This window comes from Pseudonaja textilis, chromosome 2, assembly GCF_049901715.1.
Source record: "Pseudonaja textilis isolate UNSWEBS1 chromosome 2, rPseTex1.2, whole genome shotgun sequence".
Classification (NCBI taxonomy): Eukaryota; Metazoa; Chordata; class Lepidosauria; order Squamata; family Elapidae; genus Pseudonaja; species Pseudonaja textilis.
The window spans coordinates 53,779,295-53,800,762 of record NC_141991.1 but is presented as its reverse complement, the minus strand read 5'-3'; the positions used below and the strand labels follow the sequence as shown (position 1 = coordinate 53,800,762).

Below are 21,468 nucleotides of genomic sequence, written 5' to 3'. Positions count from 1 at the left end.
AAAGATGTTGAACTTATCAGCTGGAAAGCCTAAGTTCGAGACCCAAGGGCTACATGACAGGGTAAGCTCCCCTTAATTGCCTCAGTTCCATTTAGCAGTTTGAAAGCATAAAAATATAAGTAGATAAATAGGTACCACTTGGGTGGGAAGATAACAGTATTCTGTGCACCTCAAGATATAGTCATCCTGGCCACATGACCACAGACATGTCTTTGGACAACACTGGCTTTTTTGCCTAAGAAACGGAGATGAGTATTCTCTCCCCTCCCCTGAGTCGAAGTGACTGAATAGGGGAAACCTTTACCTTTAAAGAAAGTTATATTTGTGCATTGACATGTTGCTGACCTAAACAGAAAACATGGCAATCAATCCAAGCAAAAGTTGTACACTATTCACTTCCAGACACTTACATCTATCCTTTCAATTGACTTGTGATATCAAATCTCATCTCACTGGTTTCAAGGTCTCATTCTTTTGGAGGCTTGAAAACAGAGTTCAATAAGCAGAACCATTCTGGAATCAGCCATAAGGCAATGCGTTCTCAAACTCTAGGGAAAATCACCCCAGAACTGGCTAGATATAGAGCTATTTTTGCAGGTGACTCATGCTTCAATCTTCAGCGCATTTCCCCATTTTTAAAGCTTTTATATTCTTTAAAGATGAATAAGGAATCCAACTGAAAAAAATAAAATACATGCTCTGATACGGTTTTTTGTTTTTCTTTTGCATAGAGCAATATTTGATTGCTGTTATGCACGTTTGACATTTCAGTAAGGAAGACAAAAGTGCCTTCAGAACCAAATAATGGATGTGAGGTCACTTTTTATATCATGCTTGCCTTCATTCCAAAGAACATCTTGCAATTCTCTTGCAAGATTCTTAGTGAAATGTTCTTAATAGGTGGCAAGTTTATGTATTTGTAAGATCACCATGGTGACACAGCATCTGTTTAAACAGAACTCTCTCCTAGAGTATCTAACAGCCCAGCCCTACTTCTGCTTCCCATTTGCAAATTCCCAAATTTTTCAACTTATGAATGAGATGCAAAGAACAATTATACCCTACTGTTTGCTTTTTACCCTTAGGTACCAATGAATGCAAAGAGGAATAGTGGCTATTTTATGTAGCTATTTTTAGTTACCATTCAAAACCATCGTTTGATTGAAAACAGCTCATAGATGCATACTCCTAGCACACACACAAAATATTTAAATTGACTTTGTCAATTGTACAACAGTATCTAAGTTATATAGTGTCAGCCATTTCAAAAAGAATATTTATATGCAGTTTTTTTTAAATCTTAGATTTGCCATGACTCTGTAATATTATTTGGGGTTTTTTCCCCAGTTAATTCAATAAAAATGTAAATGTTTTCATACAGTCCATAAGGATTTATCCACAGAAGATAAATTGCACAAATAAATATTACATCTAATTATGTTACAAGTTTCTATAACCATTGTGAATACAATGTGTAAGGCCAAAAGGGAGGAGGCGATTCCTACCTCTGATGGTACAGTAGATTGTTCCATTAAGATGGAGGCCACATTTCTTTTTGACCTTGTCTGCTTTAATTCCTTAGAAGATGAGATCTGTAGCGGGCCTCTTCTGCTGGTCCAAATGGTATGGGCTTGTCCTATTGGAAAGAGATGGCTCCTCAGATATGGTATACATCTACATCTAGGAGAAATGTGTCCAAGATGGTAAGCGAGCAGTGCAGAGACCACTATAAAATCCTGATCTCATGATGGAACAGTAAGATAAACCAGTTGCAAATAAACAATTTGTTCTAACAAAAATTAGGAAATAACAAAACCCTTGTCAACGCATCCCTCTCCATTGGGCTTCAGTTGCATGAGATTATGACAAAGTCCTAGCTTAGATAGGAAAGCTTCCATATTCCCCCTGAATGTCTTTCTGATACAGTCTCTATTAATACTGGAAGTGCTCACTTTTGGATCCCGCCTCCATCCCTTTGTAAATATTTAGAAGACTTTCTTTTGTCAAGCAGCAAATATGCTTTCATGCAGAGATAATTTAATTATATATTTAGTTTTATTATGATTTATGGCTACCTGATCTGAGTACCATTCTTGAAAAGTGGCATATATACAAAATTAATTCATATATTTTAAAACAGAATCTACTGTACCCTTTAAAAATAATCATTTTTTTAAAAATAAGACCAAGTAGAAGTACTGTCTTGGTAGAAGTACCTTGGTTGCATACATTACTGAACTCAGCCTTCATTTCAGAAAAGTATCTTTGCTGATTATTAATTGGTCTGAAGTCAGAATACTTGAAGATATACCTTGGCCTACCTAGGTCTAGGACAACTCAGTGTGGTCAACTGGGCATGGCCAATTTGTTGCAGCCAACTTGCCGTGGCCAACTTGCCATGGCCAATTGTTGTATTATCCTGCAGCAAGCTGTCCTGCAGTGAACTGGCCAGAGTGCATTGCCTGGTGCAAGTTGGCTGCGGTGAGTTGGCCATGCCAAGGTGGCCATGGCAAGATGGCTGCAACAATTTTTCCCATGTACCAGAGTGTATATGGCATTCTCTAAATTTTTTATTAAGGTTGTGTAAGCAATGATAGTATGAATAATTTTGTGTGTGTGTGTGTGTACGTACATACGCATACATTTTCTCTATTTACTTATAATTTCCTTACTTTATCTATAACTAAACAGGTCTTCCCGTTCAGACCATAATATTGAATTTTAAGCAGAACAAAAATCAACAAAAATGTGTTGATTACTTCCATCTCTCCTAGCCATCTCTCTCACATGAAGTCTAATAGCAATTACAGCTCAAGCCACAATGGTTTCCTGGGGATTTAAGAGCTCTCCTAGTTAAAAGAATCAAAGAACAACTTAAGGGTCTCAACTTTTTCATTAATCCAGAAACTATTCCCAAAATCGTGCACAAACATTGATTACAGAATCTAATAAACAGAGAAAGCTTCAGTAGTTAGCTGGTATTGATTTTACATTTATTTGCTTTAGTGTAGAATGAACATGTACCATGTCTATATCTTTGAATTAAACCTAAGCAATGCCTGGTTTTTAGTTTGTATCATTGAAGAAAATTTGACACCTTCTTCAGTTCTGTTTAGAAACTGCTACTTTGATGCCTCAAACAGTGGCCTTGGAACAATCATTGTCTCAAAACATATTTTAATAAAATGTACTGGCCCTCAGGGGTTCCTGGGCTTTGTAAGTAAATATTTTCTCACTGCACCGCATCAATCTGATTTTGATTCTGTTTCCCATCAACAAACTCACAAATGCTGAGACTACAATATGAGACCTTGCTATATATTCTATATTTCCAAGAATGAGACAAAAAAGAATTTATCTTCTGTCTAAATCGTGTGTGTCCAATCTTTTGGTTTGTGCTGCAAATAAAATACACAATATAGTTACTATATGTAAACCATATAATCTTGTGGTGCTGTTTTACTAGCCATCCAGGATTGCTTGTGGCTCGTGGGCTATGGGTTGAACATGCCTGGTCAAAATCCTTTGTCCCGAGCCAACTGATGCAAACAGAAAGCCAGGCAAACTCAAATTTGAAAGTCTGAATTGGGGTATCGTCACAAGCACCTGACAATGCATAGGGTAATTAGCCAGAGAGCTGCTAATACAGGTAGTCCTCGACTTATAACCACAATTGAGCTCAGAATTTATGTTGCTAAGTGAGAAATTTGTTAAGTGAATTTTGCCCCATTTTTATGACTGTTCTTACAACATTTGTTAAGTGAATCACTGCAGTTGTTAAATTAGCGACACGCTTGTTAAGTGAATCTGGCTTCCGTATTGATTGTGCTTGTGAGAAGGTCGCAAAAATGATCCCATGATCAATAATCTTGCAATGCAGAAAAATAAATGCTAAATTACTGCAAAAATGACATTTCTAAAAAACCTCTATATAAAGCATATGATGGACAATATGGAGAATGAGAAGAAGATAGTCAGGTAATTGACTGTCCACTCATGAGAAAAGGTTTGTTGGCACTGCGCTTTGGAGGTAGCATTCCATTTTTATAGAACAGGAGTCTTCAAACTTGGCAACGTTAAGACTTGTAGACTTCAACTTCCAGAATAGCTGGCTGAGGAATTCTGGGAGTTGAAGTCTACAAGTCTTAACGTTGCCAAGTTTGGAGACCTCTCTATAGAACATAGAACATTCACAGCTACTAATCCCTATCAAAACAGGTCTTTGACCATAGCAAATAACTTTGAACAACCATAAAAGGAATATCTTGAAATTAAAATACTTACCGTGGTAAGTATAAATTATCTCATACATTTTTGGGAACTATCCCAGGTTTTGGATAACTTAGCAAGTTTTCTAGTAATTGTTATCGGTAGTTAATGCTGTATGAATAAAAAAAGCCAAATCAAAAATCCAACCTATACCACATATATTTATTTCTCTGAATGGCTCATTAAAGGGCTTTGGATTATTTTTATTCATTTTTCTCTCCACTGTATAATCAGACTTGCGATATGGAACTCTTGCTTTAAAAAATAAACAAAGTGTTGCATTGTTCACCAGCAGCATTGTTAAATGTTGGGGTGCCATTCAGTATCAGCAGACAACCCTATTCTGAGTAAGATTAGAATGAAGGGAAAAAAATGAACTCCTCAGGGTGTTCAAAAAGTATTTATGAAGTGACATTTCATATGCTATTGTTTATCTGTGGCTGTAAAGCATCCAGCTGAGGACTGCACTGTTTCCTTCTCTAAGCAAAACAAGAATGCAGAAATCCCATTTATTTCATTGCAAGGTAAGCATGACTAACATATCAGCCTAGTTATACCTTTTCCTGTTGAAGCTTTTCTCAGTTGATGCCACAAAGAAATTCTTGGCCTCCAGCTGTCTTGATTTTTGTGATATCACCTAAAGGGTAGGTTGCCACATATACCACTGTTTACCAATAACCCCAAGGATGGAGATATTTCAGGAGCATGAGACAATTATTAACTCCCAAGACAAGTTAACAATGACAAATGTCTTTTCTGCACAACAGGCAGGCAGGCAGGCAGGCAGGCAAGTAGACTGTTTTCCTTTTATATCCCCTTTGTTATAAATCTTTGGACATAAGTAGGTGATCCAAGTAATTAGGGAGGGAGATAATTCTTTCACACTTATTAGAAATTCACACTTACGCCTTAGGCATATATTTATAGAAAAGTTCAGCTTGCCTTCAGAAATCATAGGTGCTTCATCACTGGAGGTTTTTAAGAAGAGACTGGACAGTCACTGGGCAGAAAGAAAATTTTAGAGATAGTGCATGACAAAGTGAATTGGGCTGAACTGTATAATGTTATTTAATGTTCTGTGTGAGTGTAATTGAACTTGGTAGAACGGTATAGGTTGTCCTGCTTGAGCAGGGATCTGGACTAGATCATCTCCAAGGTCCCATCCACTCTATTCCATTTTAAAGTAATAAAATGAACAAAAAAGGAAAGCAGAATAAGTATTCTGGAAAATAAACAACCAGAAGCAAACATACATAGAGGAGAATGATTGCTGTAAGATGAGGATGAGAGGCATTATGCAATATGCATTCACAGGAAAAGATAGTTGCAAAAATGTAATGAAACTGAACAAGAAACAATTAAGATCAACAGATGCAGAGAAAATGTGACTTTGGAATGTGTTGAATTCCAATGAGTGAAGATGTCTAAACAAGGAGCTCCCACAGAGTGAAGAGAATTTAAAGAAATAAAAATGATGAGACTAAATTTGGGCTGAAAACAAATGACAGGAATACTTTACGGATTTGTATGGGACTGGTGGGAATATGTTCAAGAGTGTAGTTAAAACAAATGCTAGAGATATTTGTGTTCAAGACAAAATTGATGAAGTCATACATGCTATGACAATATTGAAAAATTGTAAATTTGCAGAGGTAGGACATATGACTGCAGAAATTGAAAAATATGGCTACAGTTTAAAATACGGGGTGGCTGTGCAACATACTTAACCAGTACAAAAGCTAATGATTGTAAGTGTGCTGTTATCATTTTCCTATACAGAAGAAATAACAGTTGGAATGAATGCAAATTAAGTTGGTTGAAAAGAGACAATGAGTAGAATTTGTAAGGGGAAAAGGGGGGAAGCATAAGCTGAGTGGGAGCTGTACAGACCAAATTTTCTTTTTCAGCAGGATACTGAGAAATGCATGGATGTGAGAAAGAAACTTTTAGAGGTAGTATATGACAAAGTGAATTGGACTGAACTGTGTAAAGTTATTTAATGTTCTGTGTGAGTATGTAATTGAACTTGGTGGGAAGTAATAAAATTGGTAAATGAAAGCATTGTGAGAAAAAACTGAATGTTTGATGAATAGTTCAACTTTTAAGTGGGAAGGTAAGAAAGGATGTGGAATGCCCCTTGGTTTAGTTATTTAGAGACAAATATTATTGTATTGTTGGCTTAGAACTTGAATGATTTTCAGGAAATGTTTGGTAAACTGTATGAGGCAATGAGGAATATGAATCTGAACATCAGCATATCAAATAAGAATGAATGATTGCAATTTACATGCAAATGGTGAACAATTGAACACACAGATGAACCTATGTACCATGATAGAATAATGATTAGATTGGGGAATTTAAAAAAAGGAGCAAATGTAAAGAGGTCATATATGGTTTGTTGCGAATAAAGAATGTTTGTTGAAAGAAGCAAAACTGGTTGGGTTTAAGAGTCTATTTTGTTATGTGGAAGTGATGGTTTGTACATCAGGAAAAACATAAAAGTAAATTGAAAACAGTGGAAATGGGGTACTTAAGAAATTTTGTTACACAAAGTGATTGGGTCTAGAATGTATGACTGCTGAATGACAGAGATCTGAATACAAAAGTGAACAAACAATATATGGGAAAAAGTACATTGAGGGGGTTTGTCATTTGGAGAGATTTGTAAACGTGGGTTGAATTGCACAGCAGATACAAGAAGGAAGAGTGAATCAGTTGAAAAGAAAAGAAAGACCAGGAAAGTTGGATGTGGTTGGATAGAGTTGAGAAGAACCTGAAAAAGAGGTTAGTGCTTTAAAATACAAAACACAATATATGAATTTGTGGATGGACATAGTGAAATTTAGGATGGTTTGCAAGGATGGAACAATATACAGTAGTGAATAGTATTTGTATAAATAAACACCCACATCTTAGCTTACATCTCTATTTGTTGAGTTGCTATCTTTCCTTTTTTGTGCTCTAAGTAACAATGCTTATCTTGTGATTGTCATGAATGCCTTTTAGGTATGTAAGCTTTCTAAATGATATTAAATTGTTGGAGATATATAAAACAGGGTAGATTGGATTAAGAATGAAAACAAAAATGTCTCCTTCCCATTTTTTGGGTGTTGGGTGGAACAGAAAAAAATCATACAATGTCTTTTATGAGAGGAGATGAGGTTGGAGAAGTTTTAGTTAAAAAGGATAGATATTCCTGGCACTTTCCATACATCAAATGATACCCTGGTTTTGTATTTGGGAGTCCCTTGGAAAAGTATGTGGCATTCAGGGTGCATTATGAAAACCAGCTTGATCAAGGATGCTTGTGTTTTGGGAGTGGTGAACACAAGAAAGCTTGTATAATATCCTCAGAACCACAATACAGCAACAGTCAGTTGGGCGGTGATTCAAATCTCCTGAGAAATGACTGCATGTGATTATTTACCTCTTTTTGTTCACTTTCCATTAATGTTTAAATATGAATGGGTTTCTAATCTTTCTGGCATTGCTGTTGCTAATATTTTGGTTGCTGGAGAGTAGCATTAGCTGCATTAATATCAGACTAGACAAGGTAACAAATTATGTTCCACATGAATCAAAATGTTCATTAATGGGCTAAATGAGACAGCAGAAAATATTTACAGTGAAACCATAATTGCTAAAAATCTGCATGGCAGGATAAACTTTCAAAATTATTTCCATGGATTGCTGTATAAGTTTGTAAGCAATAAAAAGAATGGTGCACCAAAAAGCAGAACGTTTATCTAAACCCCAGGGCTACTTAGAATGAACAATAACTTAAACATAAACTAGTAGTTTGATAATCCTGGTCAGATTGAATATCACTGTTAGTAGCATGAAAACTGAGCATAATGACAATGTTCCACAAACAGAAACATTCAGAAGTTGTTTCCTTAGGCAATAGGTTAAAAAAAAAGGAACTGAGGTCACATGATCCTACTAGCTGGCCCCATTTTATCTGGAACCAATTTAGGAGTATTTGTGAATGGAGCTCTGTAAGCAGAAATCTTTATTGAAAAGCCAATGGTGATGCAGTTTCGCTGCCAAAATAAGTCCGAAAGGAATGGAAATGAAGTATTTCTCACATATGGTCTCTCACTCAAGTACCTGTTAGTACTTAAATAGGAAATCACCAAAAATACCACGACTTTAGTATGATTGGGAAAATGATGAAAACACCCCCAAAGATAGCAGTAGGAGATATCAAGCAAATAACGTGAATATGTTCTTGAAATCACCAGGAATTGAGTTATACTTGAAATATGTTATTTAAACCTGAGGATAGAAGAGAGGTTTCAAAATTGAAATACTTTTGAGTATCTGCAGAGCCTTCCTTCTCTTCCATTCAAGCTTAGCGTTAAAAACCATTGTCTTGTGAAATTGTAAGCTAAGATCTAAATTAGCTGACCTCTGTCCCAGATAATTCAAAGTATACAAAGTATTCATCACTATAGTCCAAGAGAATATTAAATGTTCATTTGTTTTAGGAAGAAAGTTAATCAGATAATACAGCCTGATGCTTATTCTATTCGGTGCATGAGATAAGGAAATACATCTATTTGTCCCATTTTGGAACTTGAGATTTTTAATTTAAAAAGCGAAGCAAAGGTTAATTATTTATTGAACACAGTTTAATTTAAAAGATCCTATTACTGGAAGAAGAGCAAAGATCTAAAAGATTGATTCTGGGAGGAAGCAACGTATGAAAGCATGAATTTTGAAGGATATACCATAAGAAACTTACAAAAAGGGAGAAAAATTGTAAAAAGGAAATAGATACATAAATACTTGTATGTGTAATTGGGACTACAATAAGCAAAATTCCAATCAAGGTATTTGTCTTTTTATTTTTTATTTATTTATTTGTTTGTTTTGATTTGTCAATCGCTTACAAGTTAATAGGTATCAGTATATACATAGTTATGAATACAGGAAATGGGTACATATAAGAAAAATAAAAGAAACAATAGGACAGGGATGGTGCACTTATGCACGCCCCCTACAGACCTCTTAGGAAAGGGGTGAGGTCTTCATACTAAGCCTGTAATCTTGAATTAAGTGCCTATAAGTTGCAAAACGTCTTCCACTGTGGTATTGCCAAACCCCGTTAACTTTATACTCAAGAATGAGACTGGATCCCACATGGATTCTAGAATGTTGCCTTCAAAAGGTAATCAAGGCTGAATAACTACAGATCAAGCTTTCTCTGGAAGAATGCCTACCTGCCTAAAGGACAAAGTCATGCAGGATTGTATGGAGCATGTAGGATTGGGTGACGACACTAGAATAAATGTAGCTAACATTTTATGAAAGTGGTACTTTATAACTGGTTAAGTTCCTAATGGCTGATTTGTGAAAGCATCCATAATATATTATCAGAATCCCAAACTCAAATTTCTAACATTGAAACTCTTCAATTAGTTATTATTCAATTAGTTATGCAATTTTTAAAAAATGTGAGATACAGGTTATAATAGCAATTGCTTACAAATAGATGGGGAATATCATCACTGAAAGTTTGGAAGATCAGCTAATGAATGGAATGAAATATCAAGCAAAACTCTTTCCAGATCCAATTCAGACCAGGGCAACTAATAGACTAAAGTTAAACTGATTTGTTTAAACTATTCTTACTTCTCTTGTGGTAATATTCTATAACTTCAATCAATTATCCTTTTTATAGAAAATCTATAACAAATTTTCAGCATTTGTATTTGTCCAGTCACTTGGATATGTTGTCAATATAGCACTTCATGCTAGAATCATCTACAATTTAATTATTTCAGTCATAGGTCATGATCTTTCAACTAGAAGGTAACACCTAGTAATCTAAACTGATCTCAGAAACCAAAAATTCAGGCCTAGTTAACATTTGGATGAGAAACCACCAGGAAAATCCAGGGCTATGAGTTTAAACGCATATCCCAGAATATAAAAAGCATACTCCAAAAGAAGACTGACAATGGCAACTTATTTTCATGTATTGTTAAGAACATTTTAAGTGTGTGTCCAATAGTCATCATTAGTTAGGATTGATTAAGATCTTTACAAAGCTATGATCAATTATCAAATTTTGCCCTGTCCCTAGATTTCAGTCTTTGATTCAAATACTTGAACATTAGACTTACCTGGATATTGGGGGGAAAAGGTGTTTGAGGAAGAAATCCTACCAGATTTGATTTCAGGATTTAGATGTTATTTTATTCATTTACTTATATGTATCCCACCTTTATTATTTTTATCAATATCTCAAGGTGGTGAAAATACATATTATTCCTTCTTCCTCCTATTCCATGTCTGTTGCCAATATAATGTTTGGTTTCTGCATCACAGTGGAAGATGAATAGTCTAATGATGGAAAAGGTCCATCTTAATTCAACAATGTTAATCTTAAACTTAGAAAAGTAAGCCTTAGGGTAACATATTTTTGCTCTGTGTCTACTGTGTTCGACTTCAGAATGCAAATAAAAAAATCCAATATGTGAACAAAAAAGATATGGTGATCAGGATGATTTAAACATCCTTGCTCCTCTTTTTCAGAACTCACATCAACTAATAACTCCCATTACAATATTCCATTTCAGAGATAATTTAGAGTAGAATATTTTCATAGCAATAAATTAAACAAGGTAATGTAAGCACTATGCATTCCGCTTTTATTTTTTTAAAAAAAATTCCTTAATTCCTAAAGCAATTAAAATATTTTTACTTATTTCAGAAAAGGTATCTCCCATAACAATATTCCATTTCAGATGGAATCTAATCAGTCCTTGCCCTTTCTGTTTTATTTATAAGTATGTGCAAAAGGACCTTTACCTGGATCATGGCTCACATTCAGAGAGGATAAAAATTTGATCTCTTCTTCATTATCTGTTATATTTCATAAGCTGTACTTGCCAGATTCAGAACATACTTTTCTCTTTCCAGGTTTTTCTTTGGAGGAGAAATTAAAAATGTAGAGATTTTTAAAAATGCAATTATTTTGATGAAATCTACCACTAGGAGAAAATTTATTAGTGACTGTATGGCTACATTTTTCTAAACCTAGATATCCTATGGTTTCAGACATTAATGTTATAGAATATTTAGAATGACTGTTAAATGGATCTTCAGCAACAAAATATATGTGAATTAATGTTTGTCAATCTTAATTTGTTGTTCCGTATGATGAAGCTAATAAGCCTTTCATTAATACCTTATTTATATTTAGAGGTATTATGTGCATATACTTATCTTGGCTTACCTTGGATGTTAATATGGCATTTATATCTGTTTTACTGATAGATTGAATCTTGAGTGGCTCATCAGCTTAATGCTTTTCTGCCACTGGACAGCTAATTTAGTATGCTTCAAATTATGGACCATAAACTATTCAATATATCCTATTAACCTTCTGTATTGAGCCTGAGCACAGAAAGTCTATAGATCAGCAAAGTTTAGACTTTATCAAATTAGAGGACTTCATCACCCCAGAGGAATTTCCTTTTAAACTAATATTTATCAGTGATGCCTTATGTAATATTTTTGGACAATGATTTTAAAAAAGACAAATCATTCTTAAATAGCTGGACATTGTTGGGTCAGTATAATACATTTTTATTCATACCATTAGATAAAACAGGTTAATCCAACTAGGTTTTATTTGCAAAATGACCTAGAAAGCTTCACAAATATGCTTTAAAGAATTTGTGAAACTTTCTAGGCCATTTTGCAAGTAAAACCATTCTTGAGAAAGAAATATCACTGTTCTTCAATCACATAGAGTGATTCTTTGGGGGTGGGGGGAGTCAGCTTTTAAAAAGGTTGCTTTTAGAAAGTTTGAATCTAAAATGTTTCCTGTGCTACCATTGACAATACTGTCTGCTGTGGCATAACTTCTTTTCTTGTGTGTGGTCAGAACCCTGCTTTTCTAAGCACTATGAGAAAAAACGAAAGTCTATGTAGAAGGAAATGAACGTGCAGCCTTGTTTTAGAGGGGATAGGGAATGGCATGTGTACTGTAAAATGTGTTAACTAAAAATGTTAAAGGTTTTATTAGATTTCAATTCTCATTTTCATCCTATTTTTCAAGGCAGCTTCATATAGTATTTCTTTCTCCAATTTTATCCCCACTGTCTCAATCCTCTGAGACAAGTTGGGCTGAAAGAGTAAGTTATAACCCAAAAAGCATCTGGTGGGTTTCTGTACCTGAGTATGAACTTAAAATGGTTCTCTTCAGTCTTAGTCTAATACCTTAGCTACTACATACTGTGTGTAGTATGTACTACATCTAAATGGAGTCTGAAACAAAATACAGAATGAGTGGAGGGCTTTCATCTATTCATCCTTTTTCCAGGATATAATATTTCATCTCCCCTCTGTGCATTTTTGTTCCCTCCCTTGTTCAGCAATCAGCCAATATTCTGTGGTCACTGAACATGGTTCTCACTATGTTCATTTGGAATCTTTTTCCATATATAAATTTGTTTTTGAAATACTGTTTTCTTAAGCTTGCTGATCCTATTTCTTGTGAGTGGATGGTACCATTTTAGAACAGGAGAGTAATACTGTGTCTATTTTAGAAATAAGACCATTTTCAATAGGGTTTGTTCTCTGGAACTTAGTTTAGTTTACTTTATTGTCATTGCACCTCGTACAACGAAATCAAACACCATCGTCAGTGTACATCATGACCATGACCATGAATATAAACACAAACACACATCCTTCACCCTTCACACATTGAACCGGAAACCCCCAACACCACACCAACACTGCACTATACAGCAGAATTCAAAAGAGCTACTGCCCTGGGATAGAAGCTGTTTTTGAGCCTATTTGTCCTTGTTTTTATTATTCTGTATCATCTGCCGGATGGTAATAGTTCAGAAAAAGGGTTCCCAGGATGAGATGGATCTTTGAGAATGTTTTGAAGTTTCTGAAGGCAGTAGGAGTATAAAGCTCTTCCAAAGAGAGGAGAGAGCAACCAATGATCTTCTGGGCAATGACATTAACTTGTGCAATGTTTGAAGCCTAAATTATAAGATTGTTAAAGTCTGCTGAAGTATATCATTTGGAATCTGCACTAGCCATCTCTAGAGTTTATCATTCAGGGAGCAAGAGGAAACAAGAATCAGATTCAATCCAATTATTGAGAAGCTTTCATGACTATCTGGCACTGTGTTCACATGTAAGAAAATGGTATCAGTGGACTTGAAAATCCCAAGTTTTTAAAGATTCCAAAATCATTTTAAGTTTGGGGAAGGAATAGAAGTCCAAGCTTCCAGTCTTAATTCAAAGTGTTAATATAGAACCTCAATAATTTGTGATGGTTCCACTCATCCAAGTATTAAGATCAGCTAAGAGGTTTTTTTCTAAGAGGTTCTCCCATTGTTGGGAGAGGTACATTATGAAGAATTACTGATGTTTATTCCATTGATATTCTTTACCATGTTATCTATGATAGAGGCTAGGTAGGAAGTATTTATCCAAACATACATGTATAAAAAGCCCAATGTTGATTGAGTGTGCTAATTATTTTACAGAAGGATTATTACATTCAGGAAATCTAGGATGGAGGAAGGGGAATAGAAAGGAATGGCCAGAATCTTTTACAGTGGTACCCTAAACCAGGGGTCTCCAACCTTGGCAACCTTGGCAAAGCTGGCTGAGGAACTCTGGGAGTTGAAGTCCACAAGTCTTAAAGTTGCCAAGGTTGGAGACCCTTGCCCTAAACAATCATATTTTGTTACAGGTGTTTTCAATCTGGTTTGATGTCCCAAACATACGTTGTGTAACTATATAATTGCTATTTTTCAGATTCAACAAAAGATTTAATTGAAACTTGCTGTGCTGCTGGGCAACAATGGGCTATTGATAACAATGAATGTATGGAAATCCCAATAAGTGGAACAAGTGGTGATATTTGCAGGTAGGTAAAATAAAAGTTTTTTTTTAAACCAAGCACAAAAATTTGAATTTACAAATATCCTACACACTATAATATAATCAACTTGATATTGTTTATGTCAGGTCGATACTAGCTGACACTACTGTCAGATATATTGCTTAGATTATTATTATGAAGCTTTTCAGACATTTTCTAATAATATTTGGATTTAATGTTGCGGACATACTTAAATGGTCCATTCTAAAAATCTCAGATTTCTCAAATCTGTTCACATCTATTATCATATCTCTGGAAGAGGATTGTGCATTGTCAGACATCCATGAATAATATTTCCCCCCAATGCAACCATCTGCATCTTATTGTTTACAAAATACTAAGCTTTCATGTCAAGGTTGTTGTGAAGGCCCAGGATTCTTTTGGGCAAATTTTAAAAAGGTGTCCCTGAAATGGAGAGAGTTCCTGCTCTCTGTGCAACACTGCTTGCAAACAGTCTTCTCAGGGACAAGCTGGGGCCCTTATTTGCTGAGTCACTCAAATGTCCTTCCTTCCACCAGAGGTGGTAGACTACTCATTTTTTAAAATTATTTTATCCAAAACCTCTCAACTATGATGCCTTTTAATTATATTTGTTTTAATGTTTTTATTTTAAGACTCCTAGAGTCACTTTATGGTGGGACAGGCTGCTATGGGAATATGATGAGTAAGGAAATAAGGAAAGTGCCCCCAGATTCTCTGTAGTTTGCTGGCACCCCCTCAATGTGATGCCCTTATGCAAAGCTCAGTCTAAATAACTGAACATAGTGGCATCAACACTGATGGGACAAGCTGCTATATATAAATAGAGTGCAAGTCCCATTCCCTGGCACTGAAGAAGTCTGGTATCTAAATGACTGCAAGCAAACAACCAACCTCAGAGAGTACCAAGGAGTCCCCTGTTGTATGTTGTGTCAACGTTCATATGATATGACTGTTTGCAGACTAAAAGCTCAATTCTTTCATATATCTCTAATAGTGAGTGCACTATTGAAGACATATGGAGAAACAGAACTCTTGATCTAAAACAGTAGAGGTAGTCCAGTAAAGAAAAAGAAATCTAATTATTCTAGCTGTGAAGAAGAAGAAAAACAGTCTAGCACAATGGGAAATTAAATTGTTGAAGTTCACATTTAAAATGCTCCTCTAGTAAAAAAAAAAGGTGTAGTATTTTAATGGATCTTTATTTTCATTTCATATGCCAGTGTCAGGCTGGATGCCTGCTCCGAAAATTCTATTAATTTCAAAGCAACTCACTGTAACCTAATTTACAAAACATAGCTAGTCTTTATATTGTGACTTTGCAAAAAAATGTGTCTTGTGATAAAAACATGGCATTCGGTACTGTGACAGAATGGAGAGAATAAATACCATCTGCCATTCTGTCATGTGATCTGCCAACCATACAAACTATTTGTGATAAGGTGAGGTAGGAAAAGAACTTGGAAAACAGTTTCAGGGGTTAAGAATCGGGCAGGGAATTAGCCGTGTTGAGCTTTGAAGGGAAGAAGAAACAAAATGACTTGTGAATAAAGATGCCATTTGGCAGTCTTGGGCTGCTGAACAAACACAGATTCCAGGATGATTTTGGCATACAAATTGCTATGCTGGGAAGAGAATGACAGGATATGAGAACTATCTAGTTGGCTCAGATTTCCAGAGACAGAACAATTCAATTCACCCTAAAGAAGATCAAGATTGTTGTGGCCATAGGAGATGGCTAGCAGTCAGGCTCTAGACATTTGGTTGTTCTAGGCAAAATCACTTTTTGGCACCCTTTATGTTTTGGTTCATCTTCCAATTTTGTTAGAAATTTCAAAAAGGCACTTCCTTATTCCTTTTTTTTTTTCCATGAGTTTTTGAGCTTTATATTTCTGATTTTCATCCCCAGATATATTTTTTTCTTGGACATTTTCGCCATCTGTACACTGCAAATAATTTGAATTACATCAGCATCAATTGTTGTCATTCCTCTGTCAAGAATCCTAAATAAGTCAGACCAGGATTTTCAAACCTCACAAACATCTGCCAAGCTATCTCACTTCTTTTACATGGAGGATTTTGCAGCTGTGTGGGAAAACACCATCTAAAATGGTGTCCTTGAATGTATCATTTTTCTGCTTTTTTTTTTTTGTATATGTGAACTTTATCATAAAATGTAACTACTACATGTTTGGGTTACAGCTTAAGGAGATATAAGGAGGTATATCTTCAAAGCTCAGTTTTGTACAGGTTTGATTTCTTCTACCTTTTTAGTGCTAACCACTGGCATTTTTATGTCTAAAGCAAGACACTACTTTGATTGTACTGACTCAGATATAACACCTTCCTGCACCATTTTGATACAAGTTTCTGTGGTTGTGCTCCATTCTATTTATTCAGAGAAGCCTAACTACTTGCCAGGTAGTTAATGTTAAGCAAAATGATATAAATAGAACCTGCCAGTTGTATGACTTGGTACAAATATTCATTTAAATTTGAGTTGACATATTTTAAACCGATACTGCTTGTATCCTATGCCTTCCATCTTCACTGTATAAGAGTATTTGCCAGTAGCAGCCTGTGTTGTGAAAGCAATATTTTTTTTTATTTGTTGCAGAATTGCTCAAAAGCAGTGCTGTGTCTCGTATTTAAAGGAGAATAGCTGCATTGCTGGCATGATTGCTGCCAGAGAAGGTGATTTATGTGGATCAGATGAAAGTGATACCTGTGGAGGATCATTTTATAAGGCAAGATATTTTGCTGAATCTTTGTGGCATCTTTTCTAATCCAAACCAGCTTACGCTTGGACCATTTAAAACCTTTAAAAAAAAAACCACCATGAATTTTACTCAATTGCAGAGCATCATGGGAGGAAATAATTTTTAAAAGATACTTAGCTAAGCGGTTTGGCTGTTTGCCTCTATTTCAGAGCTTAGACCAGATGTACAATTTATCTAGCTGATAAGAATTTCATTAGTGCTTTGCTTAAGTAGTCTGTCTCCACTATTATAGTGAACAACATGCCAGGATTTTTTTTAAACGATCACATTATAGATAAATTGTTGAGTTCCACGTGTGGTTTAGACATATATATTGGCTTAAAAGTAAACTGAGCAATTAAACTTTAAAAATATTTTATCTGATGATATTCTTTGTGAAGGTGGTGTCGGGCAAAACCTTCAATACAGCTTAATTTCTGCAACTCGAGGTGTGACTCCTTATGTGTGAAACCTTTTCTTCCAGATCTTAACCATATTTAAAAGATTGCAAAATTAATATTGAGCACAGAATAATTTTGAATGATTACAGTTGGTGTTGACTCTTAGTGACCACATAGATCCCCCCCGCCCATCAAAACCTGTCCCTGGTCCTTAATACCGTGGAATGGTATACTCATTGTCACTTTTATTGAGTCCATCCACCTGGTTGCTGGTCATCCTCTTTTCTCCTTCCTTTCACCTTTCTCAATGTTAGAACCTTTTGGGGGAGAGCTACAGCTTTTTGCATAATGTGTCCAAAGTAGGATATTTTAAGTATCTATCTTCAGTATCCTGATATTTAGTAATTTCATTCTCACAAGTATATTTTGCATAGCATTGTAAAGGTATGCATTAACCCTGCCTCATTAGGTAATATCCAAATATCTTGCAACTACATTTATCAGAATGAAAAAAAATACAAATCGGTTCATGGGACAATTCAAGATGTAATTACTGAATGATTTGTTGAAAATATTATTTAATGTTTTCTGAAACATGAACAAATAATGAAGCTAAGATATCCATATGGGGGCCAAGGATGAAATGTGCTTTGCTGGCTTTAGAATGGAAGTTTCATCTTTGACACATGTGGGTGTGATGTCCTAATGCAAGGCTGAAAGAGCAGCGCTGTGTTGTGATCACAATGCATGTTTTGCCTGTTTGAGATTATTGTGGTTATGGGTAGATGCCTGTGATGATAAAGTGATGATAGGGTAGAAGTCATTGTGATACAGATATATATTAAGCATGAAATGAAAAATGAACTCTATTTCATTTGTATTTGGAATACTTCAATTGTCAGATAATTATATGAAGCCTTTAGTATTTTGATTTATTGTAGCCTTTCCATCTTTGCCCTCAAAGTAAGTTTCTACTACCCACATCAAGGACGTGAAGATTGGGGTGATGGAGTCTAAAATACATGAAGAAAAAAAAAAGATTAAATAGTAATGTTTCTGCTGTTCTCTTAATGCATTTATATCTAATACTTCACAATATGAAGCGCACTTTATTATTTTTCTTAGCATTTATCCTTCTGTGGTTGTTAGGAAAACATACTCTGGGACCCAGAGCAATCTAACAAGTATTCCATTCCAAATGCTTAAATATGCAAGCATTGACCTATCTGTCAGATAGTGTCCGGTGCCTATGTGACACCAAGGTACCTCAAAGAAACACTTCATTTTCATAATCTCAAAAAAGATGCCCTCACCTTCATAGACTGCAACCATGTGCATACCAACATATGTAACTGGTCTTTTTTATGTTTGTGTCTGAGATGTGAGATCTGGATATGGAGAGAGATTTCTATTTTTCCTTTGCAATGTTCAGATCAGGTTTTGACTGCTTTCTAGGTCTTCACAGAAGAAGTGCCATTCAGATGGCCTACCCTAGACACCTTAGGGATCCAAGTAGGTTCCCAAAAGATACTTGGGGAGTTCCATAGCAATCTAGTAGGCTGTTCTGACTGAATGAGCTACTGGCAATGAGAGGCAAGCCAAGTGGTAGACAAGATTTCCCAAAGCAACTTCTTTCTGCTAGCCTATTTTAATAGACTCTTTGGTTTACCGAGAACTTCTGGGAAATAAAGTACCAGAAAGGATATCTAAAGTGCTAGTGGAGAACAATGAGGAAATGTACTGATTAAACATACTCATGTTCAATGATGAGAGAAGTGAATCGCTTTTATTTTTCCTCTCTTATAGTGTCATAGGGCCATTGTCTAATAGCCTTACTTTGGTTGAGCAACTCTCTATTAAGAAATAATTAAGACCAATTTGCACCACATTTTGCTGATATAGTTGTTTCAGATTTGCCAGAATCTCAGTGCTGACTTCTGTCAAGACCTAGATGCAGATAGTGTGACTCTCCTGGTCCTTTTATGTATCTCAATGGCTTTTGATACTATTAGCTGTAGTATTTTATTGGATAGCCTATCAAGTTGTGACCAAAAGCACTGTTTTGCAATGGTTCTATTTCCTCCTCACTGGGCAGTCTCAAGCAGTTGTGGTGGGGGAAGAGAGGTCATCCTTTCTGGTGGCACAGTGGTTAGAATGCAGTATTGTGGGCTCATTCTGCTGACTGCAAGCAGTTTGATTCTCATTGGCTCAAGGTTAACTCAGCCTTCTGAGGTTGGTAAAATGAGGACCCAGATTGTTGGGGGCAATATGTTGACTCTGTAAACCTCTTAGAGAGAGCTGTTAAGCTCTGTGAAGCAGTATATAAGTCTACATGCTATTGCTATCCTGGTGGCCCTTACATCAGAGGGCCCCCACAAGGTCAGTCCTGTCTCTATTATTGTTTAACGTCTCTATGAAGCCAGAGAGTGAGATTTTCCAGCATCATCACCACAAGATACACTGATGCCCTATCTCAGTGCTCAGGAATTGTTAGAATCTAGACAGGACAGAAAGTCTGACTGAATTTTGACCCATGGGGTTCCTTTAATGTCCTCGCCAAGAAGCTGGAATGAAGGACAGGACCTCACCCTGCCACACAGCAACACTCTGGTCTCAAATGTGGGCTCATTAACCTCCAACCTGATGCCTTAACCATGTGAGTGCCAATGTATTTGAGGAAGAGAAATATAGTTATATACATTTTGTCCTTATGCTATCTATTCTTGTTTCATGTACTATTTTATTCTGTTAACGTCTTTTCAATCTATGCAAGTATATTTCTAATTGGGTAATTTTTTAAAGTAACATTTTCAATTATATTCAAAATTGCTTTTAATTGCTGAATTAGTATTTTGTGTAGCAGCCAAATCATAACTTGCCCTATGATGTAGATGAATGAAACAATTTGCCTTTTTGAGAAAATGAATTCCATTTTTTCACATATATGATACTTATTCAATAAAAACAGAAACAAGATATGGCCACTAGTATAAAATAGCAATTTTTAATTATAAATTGATCTGTTTTATACTTGTTGCTATCTTATTTTATATCACTTTTAAATCAATATTCCTTATGAAGAAAACAGTAAGTGAAAGATAAAACGAAATGCCAAGGATTTAATTCCTATTTTTATAAAAACCTTAGTTCTACATGGCACACCTGTACTACACACAGACAAAACTCAGCAAAGAAACTTCATCTAGAAATGTGATTCCTTCTGCTCCACCTTCAGCAAGGTATTTATTGTGTATAGAGATATGTGCCAGTTATGGAGAGTCAGACAAATTCTCATTCATCCATAAAGTTGACTGTAAATTTAATCTTGCTTTCATAATTGTTGAGTTAAAATGTATAAGGAGAAAATCTCCATTCACTCTGAACTTTCTGGAGGAAGGATAACATATAAAACATTAAATGAATAAATAATTTGATTCTCTGCTATAATTTAAGGTAATGGTTTGTACCTGTTCTGGTGTTAGAAGTTGTTTTGTTTTGTAGTCAGCATGTAATGGATTTAGATAATGCTCCCCATGGCAACTGTAATAAACCATAGTATACTGTTTCATGGATGGACATAATAAGCTATAGTGTAATTTTAGTCAAAAACATATGTTCTGGGTTAGCATGGTCTCTTTTGTCTTCTATATGCTCCATATGTAAAGCAGGGGGTGAAATTGTGTGTATGTTTTTCATTTTAAATGAAAGGAACTTAAAATCCATTCTACAAAGAATTATTCTGCTGATTTACTTCTTCTCTAATGGTGTACTAGAAGGATCTCTGAAATCTCCTAATGTCATGTTAGAATCATATGTGTGTTCATGGACAATACAATGGACAGTCCTGCAAATATTTTGTAAAATCTATTTTTTACTAAATTCTAAAGCCTTATAGAATAATTTGTGGTTTACAATGCTGTACAATAGAATGGAACTTCCGTGATAATAAATTAAATTAAAATTATTAATTATTAGTATAATTAAAACCCTCCATATAGAGATAATGGCACTATTGCAAGATAATATCTAAAATAGAAGAAGACCAATAAGTTTGAATTCATCTCTTTGGAAAGGCCCATTGAGTTATCTTGGCCACAGTATGGAAATATTTTATTGCTGTCTTGAGTGA

The 21,468-nt window shown here is 35.3% G+C and overlaps 1 protein-coding gene and 1 long non-coding RNA gene across 3 annotated transcripts in view; one reads left to right on the top strand and one right to left on the bottom strand.

The window, feature by feature from the left end:
- The window catches only part of FBLN2 (fibulin 2), a 136,480-nt gene that overhangs the window by 55,983 nt on the left and 59,029 nt on the right, over positions 1-21,468 (top strand). For both annotated transcript variants that reach the window (XM_087923910.1, XM_087923909.1), the window contains exons 4-5: positions 14,074-14,185; positions 16,797-16,926. In XM_087923910.1, the coding sequence (XP_087780036.1) occupies positions 14,074-14,185; positions 16,797-16,926 (242 nt within the window). The remainder of the gene's footprint in view (positions 1-14,073; positions 14,186-16,796; positions 16,927-21,468) is intronic.
- Positions 1-21,468, bottom strand: part of LOC148126855 (uncharacterized) — a 107,597-nt gene that overhangs the window by 71,612 nt on the left and 14,517 nt on the right. The window contains exon 3 of the long non-coding RNA XR_015741644.1: positions 1,506-1,636. This is a non-coding gene — a long non-coding RNA (uncharacterized LOC148126855). The remainder of the gene's footprint in view (positions 1-1,505; positions 1,637-21,468) is intronic.